The sequence below is a fragment of the Triticum urartu genome, chromosome 1A (assembly GCF_056163025.1).
Source record: "Triticum urartu cultivar PI428250 chromosome 1A, HENAU_Tu73, whole genome shotgun sequence".
Taxonomy (NCBI): domain Eukaryota; kingdom Viridiplantae; phylum Streptophyta; class Magnoliopsida; order Poales; family Poaceae; genus Triticum; species Triticum urartu.
The window spans coordinates 2,050,076-2,071,045 of record NC_141873.1 but is presented as its reverse complement, the minus strand read 5'-3'; the positions used below and the strand labels follow the sequence as shown (position 1 = coordinate 2,071,045).

Sequence of the window (20,970 nt, the reverse complement as noted above, 5' to 3'; positions counted from 1 at the left end):
ACAGAGCTAAAGAAGAAATCCAGCAAGGGTTAGTAAGTTTTATTTTCTAATTCTATCTGACATATAATAATATATCATTTTTTGTGGAGACATATTAATATATCATTAACTACATAGATTAGACATAATGAAATGGTGATGGTTGGAAGTGAATCAAAAGTATAATGTAAGGTTGTGATTTTAAAAAATTATAATGTGAGGAAAAATTGATGAACGCAAAGTTATTACATATTTAAAATTTTCAAAAGTAATCAGAACTCGCAAATGAGGACCGAGTTTAACATAAGTGACTGGAATTTTACATGAAGTAACCAAAACATCATTCAACCAAAAAGCAATTCCTCACAAAATAAAACAAAAAGCAGTTGAAACTTAAAAATACTTCAGGCGACATCGTTTTAGCAATTTGACTTTCTTGCTATCACGTTTGTCCACATAACTTAAATTATCATGACCGTCAATATTAGAAATTAACGGCTACGATATAGAAGATACAGCGTTACATATATAAATATTATCATGTACAAACAGTGTAACATGTCACGTGGATATAAGCCTACGTTTCCTAAAAAAAAACTACATTGCTATATTGATATTGCAAAGCACGGCACCCCAAATAAAAAAGGAATGTACACAGGGAGGAGTCGGAGCACCAGGAAAAACAATGAAGTGTCCTGCTCCATGTCAAACACAAGGACCAGGAGGAATCGGAGGACCCAGCCAATAATTAATGAAGAGTCCTGTTTAAAATACAAGGAGATGAGTCGGAGCATCCATAAAAAAAATGTAGTTCCCACAAATGAAAGGACGAGTGTTGGGGAAGAATTCACATGCTGATTTCAGCAAAAAAGAAAATCAGCTCGAACTCTTCCTTCTGCGTTCATAAAATATAAAAATATTCCACACTCCAGCTTTAGTGATTCATGCTGAGATAAAAAAAAACTCTTTACCCAGTGTTGTAGGGGAACAAAATGATATAGCGTAGACGCGAAACATGCTGCCAGCCGGCCAATCAGCCGGACGCCCCGCTCACAGCATCACTCAAACAAACATTAAGCTCAGCGTGAGATTATATGGCTGGTGCAGCTTGCGTCGCGCCGATGGCCGCCGCGGGATCACACGGACCAAACAACAGACTATATGCGCTGATTGAAAATAGACGTGTACATATACATACAAAAGAGAGTGCAGCAAAGTTATTAAAAAAAGTTTTGTCTGATATAGTAAACTATGCTTACAATATGATGTTCTCCTTCTCTTAAAGAAATGATGTTAGATAATATAAATTATGTCTACAATATGATGTTTTCTATAAAAACCACAGACGGACAATATGCAAGTGCTACTATTTAAATTTCCATTCTTGCTTTTTTTTGCTAAATCATTACAATGGTTCGAATTACAAAGATCAGATAAGGCATGAAAATGATTCAATTTACATTAAGTATTCCTCATGAACCGCATGGTACATGTGGTTAGCAAACTCAAAATTCGTATAAAATTAAGTATACTTCATGAAAAAGGTCACGGGAAGGACCAAGTGAAGCATCTAGAAGGCACATGAGTAAACATGCAGTGGCTGATTTAAAAAATTATGCGACAATATGTTTTAAAGCTTTTCTTAGAAGATGTTACACCAATGCAATGAAACATGACCAATGCCAATGTAAGATGCCTCATGTGTAATATGTGTTTTAGGTAGACTTATAAATATGCACGATTCCACAAGTCCTTATAAAAGATAAATGTGTTTATAACACCGACAAAAAGTGGCAAATGCACGATCAGTCTGGAGTCATTGGCAAGTTCACATTTGCCAAAAGTGATAGAGAAGAAGTCATTTGGGAAAAAGTGAAGTTTTGTGAGGATCAACTACATAACTTGCCTGGCACTGAGTGAGAATAATAATCAAATTGGTGTCAGTGTACTACGTGGGCAAGCGAGAATACAACACGAAAGTAGAAAAACGATGTTCTCGGTGCAACCTCGATGCTTGGAAGAAACAAATCATGATGAATCAAGTTATTACTAATAGTTAGTGGATGAGAATGTCCGTAATTTCACACCAATATACATCAATGATTACATATTCTGATCTCCAGCCTTTTATGAAAAAGTAATCACCAATAGATGAAGACAAGTGCAATAGCCAAAATGATAACATAGAAGGAATATCTGTTGATCGCGGTGACCACATCGCCTACTTAGCAAAGGTCTTAACCAACAACTTAGTACGCTTGATAGAAATATTTCCATTGAAGTCCAATAAGGTTCCCCAAAGATGTACATTACTGTGGTATATGCTTCTATATTATAAATATGCACCTCATGTCGAAACAAATATCTAAATTCATAAATTAAAATAAATAATATAATCATAACAAATCTAGCCGCGCAAATATGCGGGTCACTCCGCTAGTTCCACGTTTAAAAGACAAAGCTTTCAATGTTGATAGGGACTACGTGCATATAATCCCATCATTGGAAGATTATAGTGAAGACAAAGCTTTCAATGTTGATAGGGACTACGTGCATATAATCTGGATAATCATGACGAACAAAGCTTGCTTGCGCTTTTCATGGAAGCATTATAGAAGTATTGGCGTTACTTGAGGAAATCAAAATTTGATGGCAAGTCTATAAATGAATTTCTGGTTGAGTCTCCTATGCTAAATTTAGAAGACACTGAATGGAAAAAACCTTGTTATGAACTGGTCTCGTTCCGAGGATGAGGTACTATTTATGATATCGCATGACAAATTGAAGTTCTACTTTTCCGCATGTGCCTTACGAATCTTTTTTGCAGGAAATCTGCTCGAAAAAGAATTCCGGTTTGAAAAGAATGACAGGATATCCCAAATATGATGCTCACTGTTTTGCTCTTGTTAGTACCTGTTGTCCTGTATCACTGTACTTGCATACATACCTGGTTCATTATGTGACAGCAGTATGCATGATAGCTTGCTTATCAATTGTTCGCTCCAGATTATCTGATCTGTATGAATGGTTACATTAGTGTAGAATATATCCAATGCCAATGAAATTGTTTAGCTCTACATTGTTCTTGTAAGTACCAGCTGTCCTTTATCAGTGTACTTATATTGACAGGTAGTTGTTCATGTACCATCACTCTGCAACTTATTTTCCTTTGCCCTCCATTTTCTACACATAAGATCTATATTTACTCTTACTGTAAGGTTGGATAGCACCGATGGTACTGAAGAAGTTTAGCTCTGCATTGCTCTTGGCTGTACCTTTTTCCTATATCGCTGTACTTACATTTATATCTACTTGGTTATGTAGCATCATTCTTCATCTTATCTTAAATATTCATCATTTTTTCTCATATTGTCACATCTATATTTATTCTTAACAAAATGTAGAATAAAGGCAATGCTTATGAAGAAGATTCTGTGGTAAACTTCTTGAATTGCACCCCCCATTAGAGTGGACAAGGGCTTTATAGAGCCTGCCTTCACCAATAATGTAAGTTTGTCCTTCTCAAGCCTTCAAACTTTGTTGTGTATATTTGGTTAGGCATGACTGCAATAGCTGTTTATTTTTGGTGTTTGCATCAAATTGCATGTTGAAAGTTTATTATGTACTCCAGTTCATAAACAAAAGTTTGTCCTTCTTAATTTAAGTTTTCAGTTGTACAACCAAGTTCCTTCTTCATACCATGTAAATTAAACTATACAGAGCAAGTGATCTTATTTTGCCAATCTGAAATGGGATAAATTGACAGCACACTAACCATTAATACTTATGAGTTCTTGATCTGTAATCCAGTGGTGTCGTGAAGCTGCCAACTCCTTCACAATGTCATTTCCTGCCATGTCTTGACCTGAACAATACCATATTGTGTTAATGCTATTTTAAACTGTGTCACTTTATTCGTCAGTAAGAAATGTGATGAATTGTCAGCACTCATACTTGTGTGTGCAAAACCTGTCATCTGTCTGCTTGTTTATCTTTCAGAGTGAGGAGGATATAAGTGTCGAACAAGTGCAATCTCACCAGCTTGCTCAGCTGCTTGCGCTGCAGCTCCTGAACAGGGCTATCCTTTCGTGAACTCTATTGAAGGGCTGTCGGTTTTGTATATTATTTTGTCGGCGTGTTTAGTTGCACTGGTGGCGATCTTTGATGCCCAGTGTATGTAATCTGCTGTCTGCTTGTGCTTTATTATCATAGTGGCGAACTTTCATGCCCGGTGGATGTAATATGCCGTAATTTATTTATTGTATAGTATAGGTTTTTTTCTTATTCACGATGCTGCAGTTATTTTATTGTATATATATCCTGTCTTCGCAGTAAACCGGCCAAAACATAAAATTAGGGTACATAATTGGGTCGTCATGCAAATCACCATGTATGATCCGAATCATGGGCCCCATCATCTTGGTCCGAAACAAGTGCAGGCCCACTAGTAGATTCGGGCCTTTAATAGGCCGAGTAAACCGCCAGCCCTATTTTCCCAAGAAAACTCAATGGGCCTTTAGGAGGCTGAAAAGTAGGTTGGGCCTGAAACGTGCCAAACAGCTCACGGGCCAGCAGCAGGCCAAAATAGACCCCGACCCATGAATGTGCCAATCAAATCATGGGCTTATAACAGGCCAAAATTGTCTCGGTCCTTGTTTGGCTCAATCAGATTATCTGTTGCGAGCAGGCCGGATGCAAACCGTGTCGTAGTTAGGCCCAACTATATGACGGGCTTTTAAAAGGCCGGAATTAATATAGGGTCGAAACGTTAAATGAGCCCTTAATAGGCGAAAAGAAATATCAGGCCGAATTACTAAATGGGCCTTTAGCAAATGGGCCCAAAAGCGTAGCGTCCAGTTGACGGGCCGAATCTGATATGGGCCATAATTTGGCCTAAAGCCTCTTAAAGGGCCGGAACTGATCTGGGCTGTAATTTGGCCCATAACGTGGTAGGCTTTTAACGGGCCGGATCTCATATGGGCCATTATTAGGCCCGAAACGTGGCAGACCATTAATGGACCGGATTGTTGGGGAACGTAGCAGAAATTCAAAATTTTCCTACGTGTCACCAAGATCTATCTATGGAGTCATCTAGCAACGAGGGAGGAGTGGATCTACATACCCTTGTAGATTGCGCGCGGAAGCATTCAAGAGAACGGGATTGATGGAGTAGTACTCGTCGTGATCCAAATCACCGATGATCCTAGCGCCGAACGGACGGCACCTCCGCGTTCAACACACGTACGGAGCAGCAACGTCTCCTCCTTCTTGATTCAGCAAGGGGGAGGAGAGGCTGATGGAGATCCAGCAGCACGACGGCGTGGTGGTGGAAGTAGCGGGATTCCAACACGGCTTCGCCAAGCGCTGCGGGAGGAGGGAGAGGGAGGCGCCAAGGCTCAGGTATGGTTGCCCTCCCTTCCCCCCACTATATATAGGGCCAATGGAGAGGGGGGGCGCAGCCTTTGGCCCTTCCTCCAAGGAAGGGCGCGGTCAGGGAGGAGTCCCTCCTCCCCAAGGCACCTCAGAGGTGCCTTCCCCCTTTAGGACTCTTCCTTTTCCCTCTTCTCTTGGTGCATGGGCCTCTTGGGGCTGGTGCCCTTGGCCCATATAGGCCAAGGCGCATGCCCTACAGCCCATGTGGCCCCCTGGGGCAGGTGGCCCCACCCGGTGGACCCCCGGGACCCTTCCGGTGGTCCCGATACAATACCGGTGACCCCGAAACTTGTCAAGATGGCCGAAATAGCACTTCCTATATGTAATTCTTTACCTGCGGACCATTCCAGAACTCCTCGTGACGTCCAAGATCTCATCCGGGACTCCGAACAACTTTCGGGTTACCGCATACTAATATCTCTATAACCCTAGCGCCACCGAACCTTAAGTGTGTAGACCCTACGGGTTCGGGAGACATGCAGACATGACCGAGATGACTCTCCGGTCAATAACCAACAGCGGGATATGGATACCCATGTTGGCTCCCACATGTTCCACGATGATCTCATCGGATGAACCACGATGTCAAGGACTTAATCAATCCCGTATACAATTCCCTTTGTCTAGCGGTACGATACTTGCCCGAGATTCGATCGTCGGTATCCCGATACCTTGTTCAATCTCGTTACCGGCAAGTCTCTTTACTCGTTTCGTAACACATCATCCCGTGATCAACTCCTTGATCACATTGTGCACATTATGATGATGTCCTACCGAGTGGGCCTAGAGATACCTCTCCGTTTACACGGAGTGACAAATCCCAGTCTCGATTCGTGCCAACCCAACAGACACTTTCGGAGATACCCGTAGTGTACCTTTATAGCCACCCAGTTAAGTTGTGACGTTTGGCACACCCAAAGCACTCCTACGGTATCCGGGAGTTGCACAATCTCATGGTCTAAGGAAATGATACTTGACATTAGAAAAGCTTTAGCATACGAACTACACGATCTTGCGCTATGCTTAGGATTGGGTCTTGTCCATCACATCATTCTCCTAATGATGTGATCCCGTTATCAATGACATCCAATGTCCATGGTCAGGAAACCGTAACCATCTATTGATCAACGAGCTAGTCAACTAGAGGCTTACTAGGGACATGGTGTTGTCTATGTATCCACACATGTATCTAAGTTTCCTGTCAATACAATTCTAGCATGGATAATAAACGATTATCATGAACAAGGAAATATAATAATAACCAATTTATTATTGCCTCTAGGGCAAATTTACAACAGTCTCCCACTTGCACTAGAGTCAATAATCTAGTTCACATCGCCATGTGATCAACACTCACAGGTCACATCGCCATGTAACCAACACCCAAGAGTTTACTAGAGTCAATAATCTAGTTCACATCACTATGTGATTAACACTCAATGAGTTCTGGGTTTGATCATGTTGCTTGTGAGAGAGGTTTTAGTCAACGGGTCTGCAACATTCAGATCCGTATGTACTTCGCAAATCTCTATGGCATCTCCTAGATGTAGCTACCACGTTCTATTTGGAGCTATTCCAAATAACTGTTCTACTATACGAATCCAGTTTACTACTCAAAATAATCTGGATTAGTGTCAAAGTTTGCATCGGCGTAACCCTTTACGACGAACTCTTTTACTACCTCCATAATGGAGAAACATGTCCTTATTCCTCTAATGATAATTTAGACCGCTATCTGGTGATCTACTCCTAGATTACCTTTGTACCCTCTTGCCAGATATGTGTCAAGGCACACATCAGGTGCGGTACTCAGCATGGCATGCCGTATAGAGCCTATGACAAAAGCATAGGGGACGATCTTCGTCCTTCCTCTTTCTTCTGCCGTGGTCGAGCTTTAAGTCTTAACTTCATACCTTACAACTCAGGCAAGAACTCCTTCTTTGACTGGTCCATCTTGAACACCTTCAAGATCATGTCAAGGTATGTGCTCATTTGAAAGTACCATTAAGAATTTTGATCTATCCTTATAGATCTTGATGCTCAATGTTCAAGTAGCTTAATCCAGGCTCTCTATTGAAAAATACTTTCCAAATAACCCTATATGCTTTCCAGAAATTCTACGTCATTTCTGATCAACAATATGTCAACAACATATATTTATCAGAAATTCTATAGTGCTCCCACTCACTTCTTTGGAAATACAAGTTTCTCATAAACTTTGTATAAACCCAAAATCTTTGATCATCATCAAAGCATACATTCCAACTCCGAGATGCTTACTCCAGTCCTTAGAAGGATTGCTGGAGCTTTGCATACTTATTAGCATCTTTCAGGATTGACAAAACCTTCCAGTTGTATCACATACAACCTTTCCTCAAGAAAATCGTCGAGGAAACAATGTTTTTGATATCCTATCTGCAAGATTTCATAAATAATGCAGTAATCGCTAATATAATTCCAACAGACTCTTAGCGTCGCTATGAGTGAGAAAGTCTCATCGTAGTCAACTCCTTGAACTTGTCGAGCTTTCTTAATGACATCTTAACGACAAGTCGAGCTTTCTTAATGGTGATACTTACCATCATTGTCCGTCTTCCTTTTAAAATCCATCTGCACTCAACAGCCTTATGACCATCGAGCTGTTCTGTCAAAGTCTACACTTTGTTTCCATACATGGATCCTCTCTCGGATTTTATGGCCTCGAGCCATTTATCGGAATCCGGGCCCACCATCGCTTCTCCATAGCTCGTAGGTTCATTGTTGTCTAGCAACATGACTTCCAAGACAGGATTACGTACCACTCTGAAGTAGTACGCATCCTTGTCATCCTACGAGGTTTGGTAGTGACTTGATCTGAAGTTTCATGATCACTATCATAAGCTTCCACTTCAATTGGTGTAGGTGCCACAGGAACAACTCCCTGTGCCCTGCCACACGCTAGTTGAAGAGACGGTTCAATAACCTCATCAAGTCTCCACCATCCTCCCACTCAATTCTTTCGAGAGAAACTTTTCCTCGAGAAAGGACACGATTCTAGAAACAATCCCTTATTGCTTTCAGATCTGAGACTGGAGGTATACCCAACTGTTTTTGGGTGTCCTATGAAGATGCATTTATCCGCTTTGGGTTCGAGCTTATCAGCTTGAAACTTTTTCACATAAGCGTCGCAGCCCCAAACTTTTAAGAAATGACAGCTTAGGTTTCTCTAAACCATAGTTCATACGGTGTCATCTCATCGGAATTACGTGGTGCCCTATTTAAAGTGAATGTGGTTGCCTCTATTGCCTAACCCATAAACTATCGTGGTAATTTGATAAGAGACATCATGGTATGCATCATATCCAATAGGGTGCAGTTATAATGTTCGGACACACCATCACACTATGGTGTTCCAGGCTGTATTAGTTGTGAAACAATTTCCACAATGTCTTAATTCTGTGCCAAACTCGTAATTCAGATATTCCTCTCTATGATCATATCATAGATCTTTTATCCTCTTGTCACGACGATCTTTCAACTTCACCCTGAAATTACATGAACCTTTCAATAATTCAGACTCGTGATTCATCAAGTAAATATACTCAACATCTACTCAAATCATCTGTGAAGTAAGAACATAATGATATCCACTACATGCCTCAGCACTCATTGGACTGCACACATCAAAATGTATTACTTCCAACAAGTTGCTTTCTAGTTCCATTTTACTGAAAACGAGGCTTTCAGTCATCTTGCCCATGTGGTATGATTTGCATGTCTCAAGTGATTCAAAATCAAGTGAGTCCAAACGGTCCATTTGCATGGAGTTTCTTCATGCATATACACCAATAGACATGGTTCGCATGCCTCAAACTTTTCAAAAACGAGTGAGACCAAAGATCCATCAACATGGAGCTTCTTCATGCATTTTATACCGATATGACTTACGTGTCAGTGCCACAAGTAGGTGGTACTATCATTACTATCTTTTGGCATGAACATGTGTATCACTATGATCGAGATTCAATAAACCATTCATTTTAGGTGTAAGACCATTGAAGGTATTATTCAAATAAACAGAGTAACCATTACTCTCTCCTTCAATGAATAACCGTATTGCGATAGACATAATCCAATCATGTCTATGCTCAACGCAAACGCCAATCTTGATGGTAGAGGGAGCGTATGATATTTGATCAACCATGGAAATACTTCCAACACATATCGTCATCTCACCTTTTGGCTAGTCTCCGTTTATTCCGTAGCTTTTATTTTGAGTTACTAACACTTAACAACCGAACCGGTATCTAATACCCTGGTGCTACCAGGAGTACTAGCAAAGTACACATTAACACAATGTATATCCAATATACTTCTATCGACTTTGCCAGCCTTCTCATCTACCAAGTATCTAGGGTAATTCTGCTCCAGTGGCTGTTCCTCTTATTACAGAAGCACTCAGTCTCGGGTTTGGGTTCAACCTTGGGTTTCTTTACTAGAGCAGCAGCTGAATTGCCGTTTCATGAAGTATCCCTTCTTGCCCTTGCCCTTCTTGAAACTAGTGGTTTCACCAACCATCAACAATTGATGCTCCTTCTTGATTTCTACTTTTGTGGTGTCAAACATCGTGAATATCTCAAGGATCATCATATATGTCCCCGATACATTATAGTTCATCACGAAGCTCTAGCAGCTTGGTGGTAATGACTTCGGAGAAACATCACTATCTCATCTGGAAGATCAACTCCCACTCGATTCAAATGATTGTTGTACTCAAACAATCTGAGCACAAGCTCACCAATTGAGCTTTTCTCCTTAGTTTGTAGGTTAAGAAAATCGTCGGAGGTCTTATACCTCTTGACGTGGGCACGAGCCTGAAATCCCAATTTCAGCCCTCGAAACATCTTATATGTTTCGAGACGTTTCAAAAACGTCTTCGGTGCCTCAACTCTAAACCGTTTAACTGAACTATCACGTAGTTATCAAAATGTGTATGTCAGATGTTCGCAACATCCACAGACAACGTTCGATGTTCAGCACACTGAGCCGTGCATTAAGGACATAAGCCTTCTATGAAGCAATGAGGACAATCCTCAGTTTACGGACCTAGTCCGCATAATTGCTACTATCAACTTTCAACTAAATTTTCTCTAGGAACATAACTAAACAGTAGAACTGAAGCGCGAGCTACGACATAATTTGCGAAGACCTTTTGACTATGTTCTGGATAATTAAGTTCATCTTACGAACTCCCACTCAGATAGACATCCCTCTAGTCATCTAAGTGATTACATGATCCGAGTCAACTAGTCCGTGTCCGATCATCACGTGAGACAGACTAGTCATCATCGGTGAACATCTTCATGTTGATCGTATCTACCATACGACTCATGCTCGACCTTTCGGTCTCTTGTGTTCCGAGGCCATGTCTGTACATGCTAGGTTCGTCAAGTCAACCTAAGTGTTTTGCGTGTGTAAATCTGTCTTACACCCGTTGTATGTGAACGTTACAATCTATCACACCCGATCATCACATGGTGCTTCGAAACAACAAACTGTCGCAACGGTGCACAGTTAGGGGGAACACCTTCTTGAAATTTTAGTGAGGGATCATCTTATTTACTACCGTCGTTCTAAGCAAATAATATGTATAAACATGATAAACATCACATGCAATCAAATAGTGACATGATATGGCCAATATCATATTGCTCCTTTTGATCTCCATCTTCGGGGCTCCATGATCATCATCGTCACCGGCATGACACCATGATCTCCATCATCATGATCTCCATCATCGTGTCTTCATGAAGTTGTCTCGTCAACTATTACTTCTACTACTATAGCTAACGGTTAGCAATAAAGTAAAGTAATTACATGACGTTTATGTTGACACGCAGGTCATAAATAAATTACGACAACTCCTATGGCTCCTGCCGGTTGTCATACTCATCGACATGCAAGTCGTGATTCCTATTACAAGAACATGATCAATCTCATACATCACATATATCATTCATCACATCCTTTTGGCCATATCACATCACATAGCATACCCTGCAAAAACAAGTTAGACGTCCTCTAATTGTTGTTTGCATGTTTTATGTGGCTGCTATGGGTTTCTAGCAAGAACGTTTCTTACCTATGCAAAAACCACAACGTGATATGCCAATTGCTATTTACCCTTCATAAGGACCCTTTTCATCGAATCCGATCCGACTAAAGTGGGAGAGACAGACACCCGCCAGCCACCTAATGCAACTAGTGCATGTCAGTCGGTGGAACCGGTGTCACGTAAGCGTACGTGTAAGGTTGGTCCGGGCCGCTTCATCCCACGATGCCGCCGAATCAAGATAAGACTAGTAACGGAAAGCATACAGAACAAAATCAACGCCCAGAACTACTTTGTGTTCTACTCGTGCATAGAAACTACGGATAGACCTAGCTCATGATGCCACTGTTGAGGAACGTAGCAGAAATTCAAAATTTTCCTACATGTCACCAAGATCTATCTATGGAGTCATCTAGCAACGAGGGAGGAGTGGATCTACATACCCTTGTAGATCACGCGCAGAAGCGTTCAAGAGAACGGGGTTGATGGAGTAGTACTCGTCGTGATCCAAATCACCGATGATCCTAGCGCCGAACGGACGGCACTTCCGCTTTCAACACACGTACGGAGCAGCGACGTCTCCTCCTTCTTGATTCAGCAAGGGGGGAGGAGAGGTTGATGGAGATCCAGCAGCACGACGGCGTGGTGGTGGAAGTAGCGGGATTCCAACAGGGCTTCACCAAGCGCTGCGGGAGGAGGGAGATATGTCATGGCAGGGAGAGGGAGGCGCCAGGGCTCAGGTATGGTTTCCCTCCCTTCCCCCCACTATATATAGGGCCAAGGGAGAGGGGGGGTGCAGCCTTTGGCCCTTCCTCCAAGGAAGGGCGCGGCCAGGGAGGAGTCCCTCCTCCCCAAGGCACCTCGGAGGTGCCTTCCCCCTTTAGGACTCTTCCTTTTCCCTCTTCTCTTGGTGCATGGGCCTCTTGGGGCTGGTGCCCTTGGCCCATATAGGCCAAGGCGCATCCCCTACAGCCCATGTGGCCCCCCGGGGCAGGTGGCCCCACCCGGTGGACCCCCGGGACCCTTCCGGTGGTCCCGATACAATACCGGTGACCCCGAAACTTGTCCCGATGGCCGAAATAGCACTTCCTATATGTAATTCTTTACCTGCGGACCATTCCGGAACTCCTCGTGACGTCCAAGATCTCATCCGGGACTCCGAACAACTTTCGGGTTACCGCATACTAATATCTCTATAACCCTAGCGTCACCGAACCTTAAGTGTGTAGACCCTACGGGTTCGGGAGACATGCAGACATGACCGAGATGACTCTCCGGTCAATAACCAACAGCGGGATCTGGATACCCATGTTGGCTCCCACATGTTCCACGATGATCTCATCGGATGAACCACGATGTCAAGGACTTAATCAATCCCGTATACAATTCCCTTTGTCTAGCGGTACGATACTTGCCCGAGATTCGATCGTCGGTATCCCGATACCTTGTTCAATCTCGTTACCGGCAAGTCTATTTACTCGTTTCGTAACACATCATCCCGTGATCAACTCCTTGATCACATTGTGCACATTATGATGATGTCCTACCGAGTGGGCCTAGAGATACCTCTCCGTTTACACGGAGTGACATATCCCAGTCTCGATTTGTGCCAACCCAACAGACACTTTCGGAGATACCCGTAGTGTACCTTTATAGCCACCCAGTTACATTGTGACGTTTGGCACACCCAAAGCACTCCTACGGTATCCGGGAGTTGCACAATCTCATGGTCTATGGAAATGATACTTGACATTAGAAAAGCTTGAGCATACGAACTACACGATCTTGTGCTATGCTTAGGATTGGGTCTTGTCCATCACATCATTCTCCTAATGATGTGATCCTGTTATCAATGACATCCAATGTCCATGGTTAGGAAACCGTAACCATCTATTGATCAACGAGCTAGTCAACTAGAGGCTTACTAGGGACATGGTGTTGTCTATGTATCCACACATGTATCTGAGTTTCCTATCAATACAATTCTAGCATGGATAATAAACGATTATCATGAACAAGGAAATATAATAATAACCAATTTATTATTGCCTCTAGGGCATATTTCCAACACGGATCAAATATGGGTCGGCATTTGGCCCAAAACATGGCAGCCAGTTAATGGGCCGACCTACTAGGGTCCTCAGAATCTTGTGGGCCTACAGCTGGGCCAACCCATTAATGTCGGCGAAATCTAGTGGGCCTTTAGCTGGGCCGGCCCATTATGGTCCACACAAATCTTGTGGGCCTTCACCTGGGCCGGCCCATTGTGGCGTGCAAAAATATTGTGGGCCTTTACCTAGGCCGGCCCATTGTGGTCCGCAAAATCTTGTGGGCCTTTAGCTGGGCCGTCCCCATTATGGTCCGCAAAATATTTTGGGTCTTTAGTTGGGCCGACCCGTTTAAACTTTATGGGCCACTGTTGGGCTGTACCACGTGTCGACATATCATAGGTGCTTTGGGTCCAATGAGTGGATGACATCTGTCCCAACGGTGACCCGACACGTGTTTCCTCCAACCAATGATGATTTTACATGTGGAAAATCCACATTGGCCGAGGCTGTTAATGGTTTATCGGATCCAAAATCGGACCCGATAGCTTAACGGCGTTCCGTTACGGTGGATGCCACGTGTCGGTCACCCTTGACGAAAGCACTTTTGTGACGCGCGATTTATCGTCATGGAAGTGGACATTTCTGTGATGATAATTTTGGTAATGTCATGGAACACTTCTACGACAGCACATGTATGACTATCTTGATTCTGTCATAAATTTGTCATGGATGTACATGCATGACAGAGAACGTGACCTACTGTGACAAACACATATCATCACAGAAGTGTATTTTTTTTGTAGTGAAGCGCTGCGAAGTGCTTCCATTGTTGAGGAATACGGTGATTGAGAAGATTCAGTCCACGAAGAGCGGACTGACTAAAACCTTCACAAGCCTTCTAACAGGCTTTGAGGTATGAAACACAATTTACGCAAAATGAATGCCATAGTATAGATAGTAGCCCCTGAAACACTGTCCTATGTTCGAGAAGAAAAGCCGAACAGAGAATTAAACAATTTTCGCAGGAGACGAACCATATGTGTCCATATGAATAAGCAGTTGTCATTACTGGTTGCAAACTCTCATACTGCTGAGGTTTCTGGACTGAAGCAGAGTCTAGAGCGGACCGAGGAAGAGCTCGGCCGCGTGAAAAAGCAGCTAGAGGACAAGCAAGGTATGCAACAACCTATTCAAATCTAGAAAGATAGGAATTGTTTCGTCTTGATCACAGCATCATGATATGTCGTAGGAGCTGCGACCGAGGTGGAGACCCTCAAGGCCGCGCTGGCAGAAGCCCAGAAGAGAGCGGTGGAGGAACAACCCGTCCGCGAAAAGCACGAGGCCAGGGTCGGGGAGGTCCAGCAAGAACTCCAGAACGCCGTGAAGAAATGCGAGTCCTTGGAATGCAAGATTGCGGATCAAGAATCCGAGCTTGATAAGGCCCGCCAAAGCGCATAAGAGGCCCGGGTTGAGGCCCAGGGCGCCCTCCAGGAAATCCAAGAGGCCAAGAAAATCACGGCGGGTAAGACCTTCATTATGCAAAGCAAATATGCGAAGAAGAGTTATCTCTTACTAACCCGGATTTGGATGTCTCCAGGGGCGTTTGTAGATCTGCCGCGCAGTGTTTCTGACGATGCGGATTCTTCCAAGCCGAAGAGGGGAGCTCAACGGAGAAGCTGTTCTGGTTGCAATACCTTGCGCCAGATCATCCGGTGCCTTTTAGCGATCAGCTAAAACAGCTGGTCGAACTACATAGGGTGGCCGAACTGGCCATGAAGGATTTGATAATCCAGCTGCGGCCTGCCGAAGCCATACCCAGCAGCTACTTCGGGCTTGTGAAGCGGCTGGTCAATGCCTACCCCCGGCTTGATGTAATCAGACGGTCGGTCTACATCGAAGGTGCGCGCATGGCCTTCGCTCATCTCATGGTGTATTGAGCGAAGTTGAATGCCGTCAAGCTCACGACTGAGGGACCGCCCGTTGGCAAGGAGCACCGCACACCCGAGCGGTATTTTGATGATGTCCTGGAGGGATCCCGCATTGTAGCGGAGCAATGTGCTAAGGACATTATTTTGGAATGAATACAATCATGTTATCCCGTCCTGTATTATGCAAGAAAGCCTCTATGTAATATAATGCTTGTTTTATTAAATCTGAGAGGTGGCCAGTCGTCGGCTTCATCCCCCACGTAGGTAGTACGGGGGTGTTCGGGATGGAATCTAAAAACTCTTGATCCAAAGGTTTGGTCCTTGAAGGAGGTGATTAGCGCAATGAACCAGGCAATCAGACTATCTGCCTTTATCACCCTCACTAGCCATAGGAGTTTGACAATAGAATTTTAGGCGCAACCCCTAGGATTCGTGAGTCCGAACTAGGGTACTGTAAACACCTGATCGGGTAAAGATTTGTAACCTCCGAACAGCTGACCGGCTCACGCCGCATCATGACAGTCAGTTTTCGGCTTTCCCTACTGAGGTGCTCATCCGGATAAACCAGGACACAATCGCAGTAGTTCTCCCTTTACTACCCTAGCCGATATAGTGGAACGTAAGGTAGTAAGCAAAGGAGCCGGGCAACCCAACTATTGACCAAAGACATGATTCGGAACCAATGCATATAATGCAAAATACGGGGCGCCGAACTATAATGTAAAAAAGTGTTCGGACTTTGTTGCCGTAGTATGGGGCGCAATGAAGCCCCTGGCGAATTAAGGCGTACCAAAGTGTACGGGTGCAATTGATAAGATTATCTAGAAAAATGAAGTCGTAAGCTAATGCCATAGAAGTTGGGCCGCAAACTGTTTCCATTATAGTTTGATTAATACGTCAAGGCGTATTTGTACAAGTAGTGCGACAAGCAACAGGGCGCTATTTAACATGCCACGACCAAGGGAGAGCTGCGTGCGGGTCCTGAAAACAGGTAGGGTGATCGTCAAAAAGACCACCAAGAGATTCCCGTATACGTCGATGCTACTTGCCGTCTTTGTATATCTATCTTTATAAAGGACCGATGATCAGGCCGTCAGGAAGGGCCTATGGAAAAGAAACCTGGAAAGGATGAAAAAGAAAAAGTGAAAGTATGTGTGTCCAGGGGAGGTCGAGCCGTATTATGGACCACGATCTATTTATGCCTTGATCTATGCCCATGGTATATTAAGTGCGTAACTATGCACGCGTGGTACGTATGCCTCCATTTGGCCCGGAAGGAGACGGAGGCCGGATTGTTAGTCTAACTCCTGACGTGCGGGACTGTTATGCTGTGGAGTAGCCGGATTCGTTTGACAGCGTCCAGGAGCTTGGACGCTGAATTAAGATTCTGCTTGGTAACGCCGCTATGTACTTCCGCTGCCAGGGCCGCGGTGTGCTCCTAGGTACGGAGGGAGCGTTCCGTGTTTCCATTAGCTGTTATGACACCGCGTAGACCGGGCATCTTGAGCTTGAGATAAGCATAGTGTGGCACCGCATTGAATCGAGCAAACGCGGTTCGTCCGAGCAGTGCGTGATAGCCACTGCAGAAGGGGATGATATCGAAGATCAACTCTTCACTTCAGAAGTTGTCTAGGGATCCGAAGACAACCTCCAGTGTGATTGAGCCCGTACAGCGGGCCTCTACACATGGTATGACTCCTTTAAAGGTAGTTTTGTGGGCTTGATCCTTGAGGGATCGATGCCGCGCACTGTATCCTGATAGAGCAGGTTCAGGCTGCTGCCGCCATCCATGAGGACTCGCGTGAGATAGTGTCGGTGTACAAAAACAGGGGTACACTTTTTGTACCCCTATAACTATGCACGGGCAGTCTGAGCCACGGGCACCACCACACTGGGCAAGGCAAGGGAGGTAAGCCAAGGTAAGGCCGAAGCTGAAGAGGAGCGGAACGACGCCAAGACCACAAAGAGCGAAGGGGACAGAGCAGACCCCCCCGGCAAGATCCTTGCCGGGGGACAACTTTAGCTAGCCCGGCAAGATCCTTGCCGTGGCAGCTCGCCCCACACCTACGGAGCGAGGTCACCCTTTAGTCCACTGCCCCCATGGGGCAAGGATTCGGGATACATCCCCGTGGTGGCATGCAGATCTTTGTGAAGACATTCAAGACCAGATGCCCACTTAAAAAGGAGATGACCCTTGGCGGGATTCTAGCCAAGAAGAACCATAAGGCCCCCGGCAAGAGCCTTGCCGGGGATGACAGCAAGCACCGCGGCAAGACCCTTGTCGGGGTCCCGGCAAGGCCCTTGCCAAGGGCACCCGTGGGGCCACCATCAGGCCCGCACCAGTCGCGCCCCCACCGCCGTTCGCATGCAGCTGCCGACCCAACCAGTTTGGCAGGCACCCGCGTGGCGGCATGCAGATCTTCGTGGAGGCCCACCGCTGCGCCACCTCAGCTGCTTGCCTGCCTACATGGCACCACAAGCACCGCTGGCCAGGGCGCGTGTCAACGCTAAAGGGAGAAACGACGGACGGGACGGGGCTCTCCCCCGTCCCCGATAAAGCAAGGACACCTCAACGAGGCACATTAAATGCACCTTGTCCTGTAATCCGAGGGATAAACTCGCATTACCATACCCTTTCCACCTCCTGTGTGCCACTGTGGCGACCCCTTTCCTATAAAAGGAGGCTCGAGGCGACCAGGAGGGAGATTTAGCTTTTTGGAGCTCTTCACGCCCCATAGCTTGCTCAAGAACACTGATATACAATCCACCAAAGCAGGAGTAGGGTTTTACGCATCCTCGCGGCCCGAACCTGGATAAAGGAACTATGTGCTATCTATTTGATCCGCTCTTCTCACGACCCCCGCGCCCCGCAACCGTAGTAGGGATTCTTGTGATCCCATAGGTGTCGTTTCCCACCGACATCTTTGGCGCGCCAGGTAGGGGGCAGCGCAGTTGTGAGAATCGGCTTTAGCAGTTAGTTCGTCGCTCCTTCATCTTCGTGACCCTTGAAGAAGAAAAGGGGCCAGGAGATTGGCACTCGAGCGATCGCGAACAAAAGCTAAGTTGCACTGAACCCTTGCTTATACTACCCTTTTATTTGAGGTTATTTCCCCCCGGAGATGTTGCGCCTTTGTATGAAAAACCCACACGCCAGGGGGCTCTACCACGATCGGCAACGCCCTTGCCCTGTTTCGAGTCCGCACAACAGCTCAAGCGGCTGCGTCGAGAATGGAAGAGTGGCCTCCCATAATCGGCAACGCCCTCGATCCTGACTCGAGTCAAGCTCGACAGTTCGAGCGGCCGCGTTCGGAACGGGGAGGTGGCTCGTCCGGTCGCACGCGTACCCGGCAGGCCATGGGGATCCGTCCTCGAACGCCACTTGGGGCTTTCGCGCCGGCAAGCCTTCCCGATCGGCGTAGGGCACACATACAAAGAGGAATTAAACAGGGAAATAACATGCGTGAAATTAAGAGTACTTCAAAGTTATATTACATCTCATCATTGTTGCGGTCCTAACTAAAGATAAAATTTGTCTTGATGGGGAACCCACAGCGGCGAAGAAGAACGGGATGCCTAATCCCGGCGCTGGCCTTCCACCCTCTTGATTTTGTCGACGCAGTCGGTGATGGGTTTGATGCGCTCCTTGAGCACCGCGGGGTCAGCACCCTCCGGCAAGCTCTTCATCGCGGCCGCGAAGTCAAGATCGGGGTTCCAGTACGCCACCTTGGTGAGGACCTTGGACACGACCCTCCGGCAAAGTCGCCGGGCCTCCTCGGCCAGTGTGGCCATTCTGTTGGAATGGAGAGAGGCCAAGACCCCGAGGACGCCCTCGAAGAACTGGGTCAGCTTGGCGTTGACGGTCCCGCTGCGCTCAGGGGCGTACCTCACGTTTGGCAACCCCATGGTGGCCAATTGTGAGGTAACCCTGCCAGCGACGACCTCCAGATGGCTGATCCACCTGTTCTCGCCCGCCACGTATTCTTGTTGGGAGGCGGCCTCATTCGCCCGTAGCTGCTTCTTTTCCTCCAGGCTCTGGGTCAAGGCCTCCTCCCGAGCCCTGCTCCCCGACAACAACTTCTCGAGATCCTCCAGCTTCAGCTTGAGGTCTCTAATGGAGTTCCGCGCCTCGCAGAGCTCCCCGGACCTGTTGATGACCAATCCTTGCGCCTCTGCCAAGGCGCAGTTCAGTGTGCTCTTCTCGCCGGACAGCTTGAGGGCCTGCTCCTTCAGCTCGTCCCGCTCCGCTTCCAGCTCCTTCACCTTGCCGGCGTGAGCCAGGGCTTGGGCATCGAATGCCTCTTTGTGCCTCTGCTCCAGCTCGTGGGTCTGCCGCGCGACAAGGTCTCGAGCTCCTCGTCCTTGCCGCGGAGCATTGCGGCAAGCTTCGCCTCACGCGCGGAGAGGTCCTCCTCCTGGGAGTCCAAGGCGGCTTGATGCTGATTCCGGGTGGCTCCGGCCGCGGCAGCCAAGTTCGCCGCCTTCTCCTGGGCCTTCTAGATGTCGGCCAGCTTCATGGGGAGCTCCACATCGCGCTGGGCCAATTTCTCCTGGAAGGCCCTCTGCTCCTCGCGGGACTGGTGGAACCAAGTCTGCGTCTCGGTGACGCGCGCCTTGAAGTCCGCCTCCGCGTTGTCCACTGCTGCCGCCTTGGTCTTGACCTTGTCTAGGCGGGCGCAGTAGAGCACTTGGAGCTTCCGGAAATTGGCCCCCATGGCGCGGTAGAGCTGCTCTTCTGGAGAACCATCGCCGCCAGCACCCGGCGCATCGACAACCTCGAACCCGGTGGCGGCAAGCACCTCGCCATCAAAGACTTCTCGGCTTGACGCTCGGCTTGACGCCCCCGGGAGGTGGACGAAAAGATCATCGCCCACCTTCAGATACCTGCCGGGGCACGAGGTTGACGAGGAGGGAGGCTGATCGTTTATCGCCTCTTCCTCGGCAGAGGCCTTGCCGGCCCCCCCGGCAGGACCACCGCTGGTGCGCTCGGCGGAAGCCTCGTCGGTGGCCTTGGAGGCCCCCGCGGCGGCGTCCTCAGCCGCGCCCTTGGCGGCCTCATCAGCGGCGGCCTCGTCAGCATTCTTGGCGGCCTCCTCGGCGGCAACCTTGTCGGCCTCAGCCGCGGCCTCTTCGTCGATATCTCTGACAACGGTTTCCACGTCCTCCGTGTCTGTTGAAGGAGGGCCTGGGCGGTAGTAAGAGCAATGAAGCCAAGAGAAGCATAAGGGAAAAGAATAAGAGACGAAGGACGGGCGACTCACCAGTACCGGGCTGTGAAGCAGAAGTCCCCTCTCTGCTAGTCTTTGGCGTCGAGGCAGAGCCACCAGCGCCCAAGTACCTCTCTTCCTCCATGGGTGTGGGCTCCGTGCTTGATGCCCTTGCCGAGGACGCCCCCCACGGCGGCATAGTCGATGGGGGTGGTGTGTTAGGGGTAGCCCTCTGCGGCTCCTCCTGCTGCCGCTCCCCTCCTGCAAACCCGGCAAGGTCAGCA

The 20,970-nt window shown here is 46.7% G+C and overlaps 1 protein-coding gene across 1 annotated transcript in view; it reads right to left on the bottom strand.

Annotated features, from left to right (window-relative positions):
- LOC147988151 (uncharacterized) overlaps positions 1-19,271 on the bottom strand; it is a 43,898-nt gene extending 24,627 nt beyond the window's left edge. The window contains exon 1 of the mRNA XM_087543226.1: positions 19,073-19,271. Coding sequence (XP_087399352.1) covers positions 19,073-19,271 — 199 coding nt within the window. The remainder of the gene's footprint in view (positions 1-19,072) is intronic.
- Positions 19,272-20,970: the final 1,699 nt, after the last annotated feature.